The sequence below is a fragment of the Mustela nigripes genome, chromosome 8 (assembly GCF_022355385.1).
Source record: "Mustela nigripes isolate SB6536 chromosome 8, MUSNIG.SB6536, whole genome shotgun sequence".
NCBI classification, from domain to species: domain Eukaryota; kingdom Metazoa; phylum Chordata; class Mammalia; order Carnivora; family Mustelidae; genus Mustela; species Mustela nigripes.
This window is the reverse complement of record NC_081564.1, coordinates 36,721,035-36,736,622: the sequence shown is the minus strand read 5'-3', so window position 1 is coordinate 36,736,622 and position 15,588 is coordinate 36,721,035. Positions and strand designations below refer to the sequence as shown.

The following is a 15,588-nucleotide window of genomic DNA, read 5'->3' as shown; positions in this document are numbered from 1 at the left end:
TTTTAATGGAATCTAACTTCTCACGTTTCTCTTTTATGAACTGTGCCTTTGGTGTTGTATTTAAGAACTCATTGCCAAACACAAGGTCAGAGAGATTATCTCCTGTGTAGTGTTCTAGAAGTTTTATAGCTCTGTATCTTACACTGAGATCTGTGATCCATTTTGAATTTGTTGCACTTGTGATGTCTTTGTTTTTTGTCTTTCTTCTCTCTCTCCCTTCTCTCATTTTAATGGAAAATTTATGTAATTTGGTTTTCTCTCCTTTCTTGGAATATTAATTATACTTTCTTTAAGATTTCATTCATTTCACTTATCCATAAACTAGAATCACCTCATACATTATGATGATTTTAAAAAGCATTTGAAAAAACTGCGATTCATTAGACCAGTTAAGAATATGAAAAACAGGAGATTTTAATTTACTTCTGTTTACTCCTTTAATGTCCTTTCTTTATCTAGGTCTGCCTTTCTGACCCATATCATTTTCTTTTTCTTTGAAGTACTTCTTTTAACATTTCTTTCAAGACAGGTCTACTGGTGATAAATCTCCTTTTTCCTTTGTTTTTTTTTTTTTTTGTCTGAGAAAGTCTTTATTCCTCCTTCACTTTTGGAGGATAATTTCCCTGTGTTCAGAATTGTGGGTTGTGGGTTTTTTTTCCTTTTAATACTTTAAGTATTTCACCCTACTCTCCTTTTGCTTAGATGGCTTCTGAAGAAAGTCGAGTGTAATTCTTATTGCTTCCCTATAGGTAAGGATTTTTTTTTCTCTGACTTCTTTCAAGATTTTCTGTCTTCAATTTCTTTGGTTTGAATATGGCATACCAGGTGTAGAATTGTTCATATTCATCCTCCTTGGTGTTTTTGTGTTTCCTGGATCTGGGGTTTGGTGTCTTGTCAGTTTTGGAAAATTCTCAGCCATTATTATTTCAAATATTTCTTCTGCCCTTGTTTATCTTTCCTCAGATCTTCCCATTACACGTATTTTACACTCTTTCTAATGGTTCCTCAGTTTGGGTATTCTGTAGCACCTTTTCATTTTCCCCTTCGCTTTTCAGTGTGGGAAATTCTACTGACATCGCTTCAAGCTCACTGATCCTTTCCTTGGCCCTGTCTGGTCTATCGATGGGACTACCCAAAGCATGCTGCATTTCTCTTACAGTGTTTTTTATTTCTAGCTTTTCCTATTGATACCTTTTTAGAGTTTCCATCTCTTTGCCTATATTACCTCTCTATTCTTGCATATTCTCTTTTCTCCATTAGTGTTCTTATCATAGTTACATAATCACAAAGCTCTATCATGGTTAAATCCCCAGTCTGATCATTCTAAAATGTGTGCCACATCTGAGCCTATTTCTGGTGCCTGCTTTATCTCTTCAGTCTATTGCGGGTTTGTTTTGTCTCTTAGCATGCCTTGTCGTTTTTGTTGAAAGTCAGACAGGATGTATCAGGTAATAAGAACTTAGGTAAAATGTCTTTGGTGTGAGATTATATGTTAAAACAACAAGCAGTTAGGCTGTTCAATGTTTAGTTCATCTGTACATGTCGGATGTCAGAGGTTCCAGCTTCCTCTAGAATCCTGTTTCTGTCTCTATTGTCTTTGGGTTTCTCTAGCAACTCCTTAAACAAAGTCTGTGTCTCAGAGTTCTCAGTTATAAATCTCCTGTTATTTTATTGCATCCTATTGATGTGGTGGTCAACATACTGGTTGGGGAAGAGGTCTAGTGTCTTGTGATTAAAACAAGTTTTTTGTTTTTTATTTTGTTTTGTTTATGGGTGTGAGTGCCTGTGGCCTTAGAGGAGTTTATTAGACTTTCTTTTTTCCCTTCCCTTATGTGAGACACACAGCTAGAGGGGATTGGAGTTGTTTAACTGCCTTTCTCCCAGGACATATAAACCATTGGCAAAATAGTTTCCCTTAAGGGCAGGACCTCCACTCTCTGATAGACCTGAAACTGTTGCTGATTTTCAGTTTGTTCAGCTTCTTTTTTGTGAGGATGAGAGTGATGACTTATACATCAAAACTGAAACCAATAATTTCTTTTACCTGTGATGATTCCCTTAGGCCAACAATGTCAGTTAGAATGCGGTGGGAGAGTCACTTTTTCCCTCAGTTCCCTGTGAGAAAAAACCCATGGGGCATGAAGCCCAAGAAGGCTCTTAAAATTCAATGTATACACAGCTCATAGCATAAGTTGGTTTTCTAAATAATACAATACACAAAGTGTATTATACACTGATAATTTGTTTCTATCTATCCTTCACCTAAACTAAAAATGGCAGAATGTATTTTTCACCCAATTTAAAGGACATGTGGTAGTCTCTAACCTAACGAAAAAATTATGTAGTAAGCATGGAATTCACTGTTAGGGATCACAGGGCATTTCCAAACTGAGCCATCAGGGTCTGTGGAGCCGTAGCTAGGGTTGTTGCTGGTCTGAAGGGTCATGCCACACAGAGTGAGACAGATGCTTGGACAGAGAGAACACTAATTTCAAAGATGAACTTCAAAAAACCACGCCCCAAAACCAAGACCCCACAGTTGATATAAATATCAATTTGCTATTAAGCTCCTTCTCTCAGACACTCTATTTTAGTGTGCAGGGTAAGGAGCAACAACTTACTCCTTCAGTGGTGGTTATTCCCACAAATGTCCTCATGTGATTGTATGAGTATTTATTGTGACTTTGAAATGTAAAGGCAAAAAATATATATATATATATTCATGAATGAGCATTTAATTAAATAAATTTTGGTAGAATCACTCAGTGAAATTTTGTGGCTGTTAAGCAAAATATGGCAGAAATTCTACCCTCAGTATGATGGAGTAGCTTCAGTAGACCAACCCTCCTACAAAGGATGACAAGGAAAGCAGGCCCACAGATGATTCAGGTTGGTATTATAAGGCACAGAATAAATAACTGTGACTAATGTGTTTAAGAAATCAGATGACAAAATAGAGAATTTTACTCAAGAATTATAACCCAGTTTAAAAACCATAATGTGTTGCGGCACCTGGGTGGCTCAGGTCATGATCTCAGGGTCGTGAGATTAAGCTCCATGTCAAGCTTTGTGCTCAGCAAGGAATCTGCTTGAAATTATCTCTCGCCCTCTTCCCCTCCCCCCGATCTCTCACTCTCTCTCAAATAAATAATCATAATGTGAAAATTCTAGAACAGAAATATGCAAAGAATTAACTAAAAATTCATTCGGGAGAGCAGTCTGGAGACTACTGAAGAGAATATTAGTGATCCTGAAGAAAGATTAGTGGAAAAAGAAATCCAAACTGAAGCATGTAGTTCAAAAAGAAAGGAAAACACAGAGAATAGCATATAAGACATATAAACAAGAAACAGTGTAATATATTTGTAGATCAAATCGCAAGAGGAGGAGAAAAATGGGGCATAAGCAATATTTGAAGAGATAAAAGTCAAAAAAATTCCAAAATAATGAAACCCAGTTATATACCTACAGACATAAGAAGCAATATGAACCCTCCAAAGACAGAGGGAACTACATCTGGGCACTTCATAATAAAACTTCTGAAAATCAAAGACAACAGAATATTCTAAGCAGCTGGAGACAACAAGATACATCCCAACACACATTCTCTTCAAAGGAGACATAATAAAACCTCAAATGACTTCTTGAGGAAAACTAGGGAGGTCAGAAGACAATAAGATATCATCTTATTAAAACCTGAAAAAAAATTAACTGGCAATTGAGAATTCTATAACCAGCAAAAATATTCTTCAAAAGTTAGGGCAAAAGAAAGACACTTATGGAAAAGAAAAAACATAGCTAGGAGACACTCTAAAGGAAATATAAAAAAGAACTTTCACGGAAGAAAAATGATCCTATACAATGATGGATATTATACTAGCTATGATATCTACTAAAAGAATGTACATCCAACAAAGTAATAGAGGGAAAATAGTATAATAAAATAAATTCTTGGTGAATAAAAAATAAAGCAAGAAATATAAAAATAAATATGACACTATTAAGAAAAATAGAAAACAATTATTAAAATGATAGCTATAAACCCATCTTAATGGTGATAACATTGCAAATAAATGTATTAAATATTCTAATTAAAAGACTGCTGTATTCAGATGGATATCAAACTAAGTATCACATGCCACTTCCAAGAGACATACTGAAATATAAACACAGAGATGAGAATATAAAAGGATGGAAAGACTAACACTAACCATCCAAATGTTAACCAGAGAAATCCGATGTACTAACATTAATACCAGATAGAGCAGACTGTAGGGAAAGACATACTAGGATAAATAAAGATACATTTCAAAATTATAAAAAGAGAAATTGATTAGGAATATAAAATAATTCTAAAGTTACATTAACCTAATAATGCAGCCTGAAAAAATATATACAGAAAAAGGAGAAATCATCATTAATTCTACAATCATAGAAGAGGGATTTAACACAGTTCTCTCAGGAACCAGTAGAAGAAAAAAAAGCAGAAAAACAAGCAGACAAAAAAAAATAAGAAAGAAAAGAAAAGTAAAAGTAGTATCAGTAAAAATAAAAATCTAATAACATGATTAACAAACTCATTGTTCAGAATATGTTCTCTGACCACTGTAGAATAAAGCTAGAAACCAATAAAGATAAGATAATAAAGCCCACAAGTATCTGGAAGTGAGCAATTAATAATCAACCCATAGATAAAATGATGCACAGTGTAAATGTGAAAAAATTTGAATTAAATGGTTATGAAATTTGATAAATCAAAAATAGTTTAATGTTGGAAAGTGATCTTAGATTAATATTAATAGCTTTAAGTGCATACTTAAAAATTAATTATCCAGGCAATCATTTAAAGAAGTTAGAGAAACAATAATAATAAACCACAAAAAAAGGGGAAATCAGGAAGACTGAAATATAATAGCAGAAATTAATAAAAGAGAAAACAAATGCACAGTAGAAAAAAATCAACATAGTCCAAAGTAAGAAATTTTAAAAATCTAAAGTACTCAATCTATTAAAGAAATTGAATCTATAATTAAAATTTTCCCATTAAGAATTCCAGGCTCAGATAGCTTTTCTGGTGAATATATCTAATTAGTTAAGAAAGAAATGTCACTTTCCTTCCATAAATTTTTTTGTGGAAATGGGAAAAAGAGTACATACTCCCAATTCAGTTTATGAGGTCATCAGACTTTTCATACCAAAACACAATGAGGTCTTCATGAGAAAGAAAATTCACAGACCAACTTCTCTTATGAACATATTTGAAAATGTCCTTTATAAAATACAGACGTTCTCACTGGGCATGAGCTAAATACAAGGTGAGCTTAATAATTAATGGAGAAAACTGAATTCTCTATGACCTTTGCAAATTTTGATCAAAATATTAAAAATATTTTACTGTTGATTATAGTTGTTTAGGGAGATTTAAACAATAGAAGGGGTAAGAATTTTAGTACACTGTGATTTAAAACATTAAAAACATTGAGATAAAGCGTTATATTTCTTTCTAAAAAACGTTATCAGAGGCGAGCAGTGTTGGTTTTCCTCATGTCCTCTATGTATGATACAGAGCAAGCATCGTTTCTGTGCTTTGGTAAATTGTCATACTCCTTTCTGAGTTTGGGTCAGTTTCTACCATCTTATTTTTCACATGTACAATGCTCTGAATATCTCTGCAAGTCCCTTTAACGTGAAGGGCTCTTCCCGCAGAACATGTTCATCTGGTTGTCCCAGCAGCTTCTCTTTTATGTCCAGAAGTCTGCTCTCCCCGAGTCCCTCTGGCAGCACAGTTAGTGTCTCTCAAACGAGGCCTGTGCCAGCAACTCCAGGGTGGGCTATTCTTTCTATAAATCTGTGAACATTTGATTAGACTTTCACTTCCAGTGTTTTCATTTTGTTTCTTTACTATACTTTCGTTAAGTTGGGGCCAATGGAGTATCCACTTAAGTAAAACATCCCATGTGTTTGTCTCTGGGAGCAAGAAGGCCATACCCTCCATGCTTTGCTGTCAGTATGTGAACTGAATAACAGAAGTGCTCAGGCCAGTCACTGACAGCCTCTGAAAGAAGAGATATTATTGGTCACTGATCATTAGGCTGATCTGTGAGTTAGGTGGTGATTTGTGGACTAAAGGGCTAGCACTTTGTGCAATGGTCCACAGTTAACATACTGTGGTAACTGAAAGCTGAATTGTGTTGTTAGGGGACTGGAATTATTTCATTGCATATTCAGCAAGGTGAGGCCTACCTGTATTGGTAAAGAAATACTGGTTCTAAGTTCTGACTGAGGTGGTGGTACATGAATATTTATTTATTGAAATTCATTGAAGTAAGACACATAAAACTTCCAGACTTTTCCAAAAAATATGGTAAACCTCAACAAGACATTTCCTTAAGAAGAAGATGTGGTCCATATACACTACAGAGTATTATGTCTCCATCAGAAAGGATGAATACTCAACTTTTGTAGCAACATGGACCGGACAGGGAAAGATTCTGCTCAGTGAAATAAGTCAAGCAGAGAGAGTCAATTATCATATGGTTTCACTTACTTGTAGAGCACAAGGAATAACATGAAGGACACTGGGAGATGGAGAGGAGAAGTGAGTTGGGGGAAATCAGAAGGGGAGATGAACCATGAGAGACTGTGGACTCTGAGAAACAAACTGAGGGTTGGGGGAGGTTGGGTGAGCCTCGTGGTGGGTATTAAGGAGGGCATGTATTGCATAAAGCACTGGGTGTGGTGCATAAACAATGAATTCTGTTACACTGAAAAGAAATTAAATAAAAAAAAATCACTGTAACTCACCACATTAACAAAATAAAGAGAAAAACCATGTGATCATCCAAAGAGATGCAGAAAAAGGCCTTTGCTAAAATTCAATCCCTATTCATAAAAATAAAAACACAAACTAAAAGAGGAGGCAGTTTTCTCAACCTATTAAAGGGCACTACAAACACTACAGTAAGCCTCATATTTAAAAGTAAACTTCTGAACACTTTCTTCCCGAGACTGAGAATGAGACAAAGATACCTTGCTATCACATTTCTATTCAACATTACACAGGAGGTCCTGGCTCAGAGAAACTACCTAACATTATTGAAAACTATTAAAGAATGCCAAATTTAAAGGAAGGATGTACCAGGCTCATGAAGGAGATCATGCCAGTTCATCTGGAATTGATCTATACTTTCACTGCAATTCCAGTCAAAATCAGAGTAAGTTGTTTGGGAGTGTGTGTGTGTGTGTGTGTATGTAAATAGACAAGCTCTTTAGATATGCAAAGGAACAAGAATAGCCCAGCAATCCCAAAGAAAAAGAACAAAATTGGAGAAGTGGCCTTTTTGGCTATCAGGATTTATGATATAAAGTTAAAAAGTCGTAGTAATTAAACCAGCATGGTATTGGCACGAGAACAGACAAGTCAATAGAACAGAACACACAATCCCGAAATAGACCTCTACATACATGGTCACTTAATTTATGATAAGCAATGGGGAAAAGAAGGTCTTTTTTACTAAATGATGCTGGGTCAACTGAATATTCATATAAAAAGTGAATCTTGGCTCCTTTGTTATGTCATGTATAAAAAAATCTGTTCTAGGTGATTTTTAATCTGAAAGATCAAACAGTAAAGATTCTAGAATAAAAAAGCAGAATATCTTCATGAATGTATAATAGGCAAATTTTTTTTAAACAGGACACTAGCAATGCTAACCAAAATGGAAAGGATTAATGCACCCTATTAAATTTTGGACTTTCTATCGATCACAAGGCCCCATTAGGAGAGTGAGATGGCAAATCATAGACTGGAGAAGGTATTTGTAATATATCTAACCAAAAATAGACTTGTTTACAGAAATCAAGAATTCCTATACATCAATAAGAAAGGGACAATCTAAAAGACAAATGGGAAAGACATTTCACAAAAATAGGATGTTCAAATAGCCTATAAACACAAAAATGTGTTCAAGCCTATTTGGCCCCAGGGAAACGCAAAATTAAGAGCATGATTAACTAGCACAGCAAACCCAAATAACTTGCTAAGACAAGGGTCTGAGAGTATTAACTGCTGACAAGGATTTGGAGTGCCTGCAAGTCCCAAATCATGCTGGCAAGAATGTATTGGTGCAACCACTTTGTAAAAATACTTGACACCAGCTCCTAAATGCAAACCCATTCAATTACCCAGAAATTTCCCTCTTCGGTCTGTACCCTACAGAAATGCACACACAGGTCCACCAAATCACATAAAAGAACTTTTCTAGCAGCACCACCACTGAGAGGGCAAAACTGAAAGCAACCAATATTAAAATGGACAGATAAACTGTGGCATCTTCATAAAATTGAGTAATATGCAGTATTAAGGAGAAGAATAAATGAAACAAGATGGGATTGGGAGGGAGACAAACCATAAGTGACTCTTAATCTCACAAAACAAACTGAGGGTTGCTGGGGGGAGGGGGTTTGGGAGAAAGGGGTGGGATTATGGACATTGGGGAGGGTATGTGCTTTGGTGAGTGCTGTGAAGTGTGTAAACCTGGTGATTCACAGACCTGTACCCCTGGGGATAAAAAAATATGTTTATAAAAAATAAAAAATTAAAAAAAAAATTAAAAAAAAAAGAATAGCCAAATCCTAACTGATAAATGAATAAATGAGAAAGGATGGATAAAGCAGTGTTGGACACATAGAAGGCACTCAATAAGCATTAATAATAAATATTAAAGTGAAAAAATAATCAATTTGTTCAGTAAATGCTTAAAAATTATCTCTTGTGTACTTTGTACTGATAATATGAAAAATAATTCAGTTGGATTATGTGTAGGAGTAGTTATCTTATTTGTTATTTTTAACATGTCTTCTATAATTGCATTTCTCTGAAAATTAAAAAAATCAATACTGAAAAAATGTCTTTATTTAAAAAAAAAGAATAAGCAAAGAATCAAACAATGATTCGAATGAATCTCACAAATGTAATGTTAGCAAAAAGTCAGACATGAATGGATACATACTGTGTGATTTCAATGATAAAATGATCAAAACAAGGCAAAGCAACAGTGAGAGTGACAGGAATCAGAAGTGTGATGTCCTGACTGGAGGTGGTAACCGGACTGCACGATGGAGGCTTCTGCTCAGAGTCTATTTCTTGACGCATATGGTGACTAAGTGAGAATAATCTCCTGAACTCGTCTAAAATTATTACTTAAAAAATAAAAGAACGTAGCAGGTGTACATGAGAGCCATGTACCTCATGCAGTTAGAGGAAAAATTCAACTCTAGTTCACCAAACATGATTCTATACTAGTAACAAAACAAAAAGGTGAATTACAGATCCAAAATAAATCTGTGAGGGATTTATTAACAATGTTTACCTTTTTCATGCTTATATTGTGTTATTTTTCGCCTGATGAAATGTTTGGATTTGTAAAAAAATGAGCCTTAGTTACACATTTGAGAACAAAGGATAGTAAACAGTTAAAATACAGGTTTTCTAGCTGAACATTCTACAATACCAAAGATGTCCCCTGGGGCAGGGCACTGCAGTGGCCTAGACAGTGACATGTGTCTGTGGTACCTAACCAGTAGCTAAGTTTTAGCTGCTCTGGTTCTGGGCTTTCTAAGTGAGCAAAAGGGCAGACTGCTAAGATGTACAGGTCCTTTATACTTGATGGAAATGCACTTTCATCAGCTTCACTCAACTTGTATTCAAAGGAGCAGATTTTATGCAGTTATCTGTGGAACATTCATGGAGAAGGTAAAACCCTGAAAGGTCACCACACAGATGCCCAACTCAAGTCCAAAGAAGGGATGTGGCACAGCAAATATGGCAACGGTATCATCATGCATTATTTTACTTAACAAAAGACGGCAAAGAGAACTACGATTTGCCATGTCTCATGCATAACACTTGACAGGCTTACCTGCAAACCTGTAGTTTAGGAAGACAAACTCTAACTTCCATCAATTTTACTTCCAGACACCCTTTCAGATAATCATGTTTTCCTCAATAAGTTTGTATGACTAATTAAAAATTTCTATCATCCAATCTTACTTTTAATCATTATTATGGTGAAAGAAAGACAATCGTATGTCTAAGAAGTATTCTTGAAAATTATGGGTAGGTTTTTAAATTTTATATCTGCCAGGAATCAAATTGTGAATAAAATCATTTAGGAAATAAAGATGTTTCCAAGTAAAAACTGAAAACAAACCCAAGATATGAAAAACACAAGCTGCACATGCATGTGTACACACGTACACACAATCTTTAAATATCAGAAGTACAAATGTGGAGAACACATTTTAGCCCATTTTCCTTTTTAAAAGAGTACTCTGATGAATTAAGAAGGAGTTTATTCATATCTATACCCAGAACAATAATAAGCGTAAGAACTTAGAATTTATGCTCAGATTTATAGGCTTGCAAAAAATAAAAGCAAAATAGTAAATAATTGTTTAATGTCACAATCACACCCTGAACTCTCCCTTCTCTGCAACAACTTTCGTCCAGAGCAACTTCCTCTTTTTTCTCTATAAAGCAATGTTCCTCTCTTTTGTTCTCTGGATTTGCCCATGCTTTTACCAGAGATGGCTTGTCCCTAATTACAATTCTTGCTATTCCTACCTAAGTAAACTCATTTTGCTGGTAAAATAACTGGTTGTTTTATTTATTTATTTATTTATTTTTAAATATTTTATTTATTTATCAGAGAGAGAGAGGGGGAGAGAGCGAGCACAGGCAGACAGAATGGCAGGCAGAGGCAGAGGGAGAAGCAGGCTCCCTGCCAAGCAAGGAGCCCGATGTGGGACTCGATCCCAGGACGCTGGGATCATGACCTGAGCTGAAGGCAGCTGCTTAACCAACTGAGCCACCCAGGCGTCCCAGTTGTTTTATTTTTAAGGTCGGCATTATAAACCTTTTAAAAGTGATGCAGGAAAGAATAAGTACACAGTGAATAAGTTAGAAGAGATTTCATCTTTCACATTATGCAAATGTATTTTGCTAGTGATATTTTCTATTTTTATAAGGATGATCCTCATTACTACTTTTACTATGTGAATTACAAAATTGACTGTGTATCTGTTTTAACAGGAACATATACATAATTACTCTGTGGAGATATTTTCAAAAGTGTCAAAATATGAATTAAAACACTGACACTTTTTAAGAGCTCCTTATATGGCTCCAAAACACATGTTGTTTACAGAACGGAGGCTCTGTAAGATGGATTAGAACATTTGTATGGAGCAGTTTCTAAAATATCAGTCATTTATTTTATTTAAGGCAATGTTCAGATCTGATGATATTACCCAGAAATGCTTCTGGTTAGGGAGCAAAGTGTAGATGCACAATGAAACCAAAGTAACTTCACCGCCTTCCATTTTCTTCGGAAAAGATTCCTCCTCTCTTTGTGGCTGAGATGGAATCAGGAGTCGTTCGGCTGGGAGCTGAGCTTGGTGCCTGCCTGGAGTGAATGGGTTAGCTCTGCTCAGAGAGGTCAGAGCTCTTTTTGGACAATGGCTGCCAAGCACTCTTTCTTCCTTAAGAAAAGGCTACTAAGCAATCATACTGGAGAGGAGTGCAGTGCTACCGAGTTGTTTTAATTTGCTGCATTTTTTACCAAGTCAGCAGAAAACTCACTAATTTTCTTTTCCTCTGTAAGAGAAACAGGGCTCCTGCCGTGTTCTGGGAGATACAAACATGCAAAACTACTATGGCTGAAGACATAGGATACTCATTACAAGTCACCAATGTTTTCATCTGATTAAATAAAAATTATTGCACTGAAAGAACACAACTGAGGGGAAACTTATTCCTTAGCTAGCTTGCTACAGTATAACCTCAAAATTATAGACACAATTCTATCTAAAAGAGCGAAACTTATTTGGAAAGAAAAAGAATTAAATGAAAACATGCAATTATTTTTCCTACACTAATAATCCTTCAGCTTTTAGTTTTAAGTTTAAACAAAGCTTCCCGCCCCCGCCACCCCCTTGCCGCCCAACAACTTTCTTGGGTGTCTTAATACTTAGATACATTTTCCAGTTCCTCAACATATAAAAATGCCATGAGATGCTCCTTCATGCCCTAGGCAGATGGCAGAGAAGTTCCGCCACTGAGACCTTTACTTCGATAGGTCTTGATTTGTCTTATCACGAATGAGGATCACAGAAATTACAGTCTAGTTCTTTCACTTTAAAAATGAGAAAATCAAGGTTGGGGTGGAGAAGTATTAGAACCTACTTGTCTGTAGGGTTGGGACTAGAACACAAATCTCTTCTTGTCTCGTCAAGCTCTTTCCACTATCCCCTCCTGGAATGATAAAACCAACCCGGCAAACAAATCAGACATTCTTCACAACAAAAAGCACAGTCTGTGTTTTTGCTAGTGTTTTTTGTTTTTTGTTTTTTGTTTTTTTTTTTGTCTTTTTACCTCTGAAGAGATTATCCAAGTCAATATCTTCTTTTCCTTTGATTTTCAAACACTTTGCCTGCTGTACAAGTCTGGGCAAAGAACAGAAATAAAATCTAGATTCATTATCTGGTGAGGTAAGAATAAATCATGACAGAAGCACAAATTTAAATAGAAACCACAGGCTAAACAATAGTGAATTCGCAGGTATTCTGCTGCACAGAGCCTTGTTACAATTCTTCTTCAGTTTAAGATTTTAAAAAGGTATTTTCCATCAGAAAATCTAACTTTGAAATCTGCAACCTGAAAGCTCTCCACACCCCCTCCAACCCCCTTTCAGTCTGTTACAGCAGAAAGTTTCTAGAACTCTCTGGGGGATGATCCCTTCAGGTTCTGAGAAGGAGCTATCAGGGATGATAAGGGATGGTACGGTTAGCATGTGGGTAAATAGTAACTGCTCTGATGATTTTAGCTCTTATTTTAATCAGAAGATTATAGACATTGTGCTTAAACAACTGTATAAAGTAATTTAGTTATACGGTTGAATGTCAGAGAATTAATTAACTTTTAAAATGCTCCTGTATGCAGTAAGGACTAATTTTGTAACTCTTCCGTCATGCAACTTTATTACAAACTTGAGGTTCATGGTTTGTAATGAATATGGAAGTTGCTAAAATGAAACTTTTTCCAGTGTTGCTAATTACCAAGTATCATTTTGAGTAGAGAGACCTTGAAATCATTGGTTAATTTATCTCTATATATTTATGATTTTCACAAAAATTGTAATGGTTTGCTTTGCAAATGCATTTTCCTATTGCACTTGTACAGCAGCTCTCTCCTTTTATCCTCACTGACAAGCTTTCAAGTACTGTTTCAATTTTTGTTTTAGATGAGGACACTGATTCAGTCACCAAAACCTTACACAGGAATCTAAATGACTTATACATAATTGGAGGTAATTTTATCTATTTAGGACATTATATTTATAATATCTGTCATGGTAAAAACATATTCTATCTATTAGATATATATATTTTTACCATTAGACATTTTAAGAAAGATTTTATTTATTTATTTGGCAGGGGGAGCAGCAAGCAGTGGGAGGGGGGCGAAGCAGGCTCTCTGCTGAGCAGGAAGCTGGACACAAGGCTTGATCCCAGGACCCTAGGATCATGACCTGAGCCAAAGGCAGACGCTTAACTGACTGAGTCACCTAGTTGTCCCCTGTTAGACAATTTTTAATCAAAAATGCAAGAAACAGAGGAAGAATTTCTTCTGTTATCCCACCGTGGATTTTAAAATGAAGGACTAGATAGCTACTTGTGGGACACGCTTGCTCTGGGTAGTAAAGCTGCAGTGTAGTGGGGAGACCAGCACCCTCGGCAGAGAAAACCTGCATCCAGGCTCTAGGCTTGTACCCTGGAGCTCATTTCTAAACTCTCAGCTTAGGTCTTAGCTTCCCAATGTGCAAAATGGAGACTGAACAATTCACGGAACTCTGTATTATAAAATAGTTTGCAAACTTTTATTCGGCACTGATGTGTACAAAAATGTGAGGAATACTTTCATTAATCAATACGCTTAATTTTCATTATGCTCTGCATATATACAGATCATCAGGATTTATTTATCTCCTTGTAGGAAAGAATATGAGCAATAGAAAGAGGGCTTGGATTTAGGCAGTGAACAGCTGGTGGAGAGAGCTGGTCAACATGGAAAGCCAGAGGCACAGTGTGCACACTCAATAGCCATGGTGTTGTCATTTTGCAAAGAATAAAATGGAAAAAAGTACCATTTTAGTCTGCTTATATATTTTGGCAAATATTTGTTTGGGTATATTCCCCAAACTTTACAAACTGATGAAACTGAGTTGACTTTCAAACCATCTTAAAAGCATCCCTTTACAATAGATCCTGATGAAGATCTTGATTCTATCTTCAAAATTTGAAAAATAGAAGCTAGGATTCCTTATATAACTTTGATGGGGACTTTAAAAAGCAATTTAAAAATAAATGAAATAAATTTACTGAGTGGCTTTAAAATAAAATTCCAGGCACTGCCGTTAACCACAGACGTATTTCAGTACAGTTTGGCTTTCAAAGTGATTACATCACTAGGGAGATACACCAAGTCAAACCCTGTAATCAGTTCAGGCTCAGTAACATTTCTTGAGGGAGACAGGCACCTTCTAAGGACCCTAGATCTTCACTCTGTTCACCCTTATTTCATTCTCACAAAAGCTCTCTAAGGTAGAGGTATAAGGCCCTGGATATAAATAAAGAAACGGAGGCTCAGAGACACTAAACCACTTTTCCATCTTGGTGAGTCAGTGGTGAGACGAAGACTTAAGTCTGCAGACTCCAAATCCAGGTTCCCCCTACTCTGTGCATCATTGTCCAGGGCTTGCGGAGCACTCACAGAAGGCATCAAGAAGCTGTCACAAGGCACAGCAAAAGAAAGGGAGAGTCAGGAATGCTTCTGACAGCTGGAGGGAGAGACGGCCTGGAGTGAGGCAGGAGGGGGACTCTGTGGAGGATGCAGTTGGGTCTGGTCCTAAAAGAAGGAAGACGTGCAGGACCAGTGGGCTTGTAAAGTTCTAGAAAATTAAGGTGGGAGAAAAGCAGGAGCTGCAGCAGACCAGGCATCGGCACAGTAAGAGAGAGGATGTTCAGCAGCCACAAAGAGGCTCATCAACCTACTGGGCCGACACACCTGCACTGTGCAGGGAAAGGAGGGCTTGGAGGTGAGGCTAAAAGAACAAGCTGGAGCCAAGTTGTGGAGAGCCTTGCACGCTGTTCTCAAGTATTGGACTTCCTCTTGCTGGCAGAGGAAATGTGATTGAAGTGTTGCATCTGGAAAGAGTCTCCTGCACGCCGGCGGGCAGCAGAAATGTTTGGTGATGATTAGGCCAGTAATGTGCCAAAGATTATTTGTTTGCATTTTAGCTAAAAAGGCCATACCATTGAAATTTCCAGGTATTACTCTTTCAACGGTAATTCTGCTTGAAACCTGGCCCATACCTTTTTATCATAGTTCCAGGTGCTCCAAACAACCTTCAAAGTCTTTTATTAATGTGATTGCTGGTACAGCAGAAATGTCAATGTGTGTCTATGTACCCCTGATTCCCTCTACACAGGAGTGCACAACTTAGAGAATCGCTGCTTCTGTTGGGGAGA

At 36.5% G+C, this 15,588-nt stretch overlaps 1 protein-coding gene across 2 annotated transcripts in view; it reads right to left on the bottom strand.

Annotated features, from left to right (window-relative positions):
- L3MBTL4 (L3MBTL histone methyl-lysine binding protein 4) overlaps positions 1 to 15,588 on the bottom strand; it is a 453,622-nt gene that overhangs the window by 92,152 nt on the left and 345,882 nt on the right. Inside the window, exons 16-17 of one of the 2 annotated variants that reach the window (XM_059409232.1) lie at positions 12,434 to 12,504; positions 12,245 to 12,313 (exon numbers count right to left, since the gene is read on the bottom strand). In XM_059409232.1, the coding sequence (XP_059265215.1) occupies positions 12,245 to 12,313; positions 12,434 to 12,504 (140 nt within the window). The remainder of the gene's footprint in view (positions 1 to 12,244; positions 12,314 to 12,433; positions 12,505 to 15,588) is intronic. The other variant, XM_059409233.1, reaches the window with a different exon arrangement.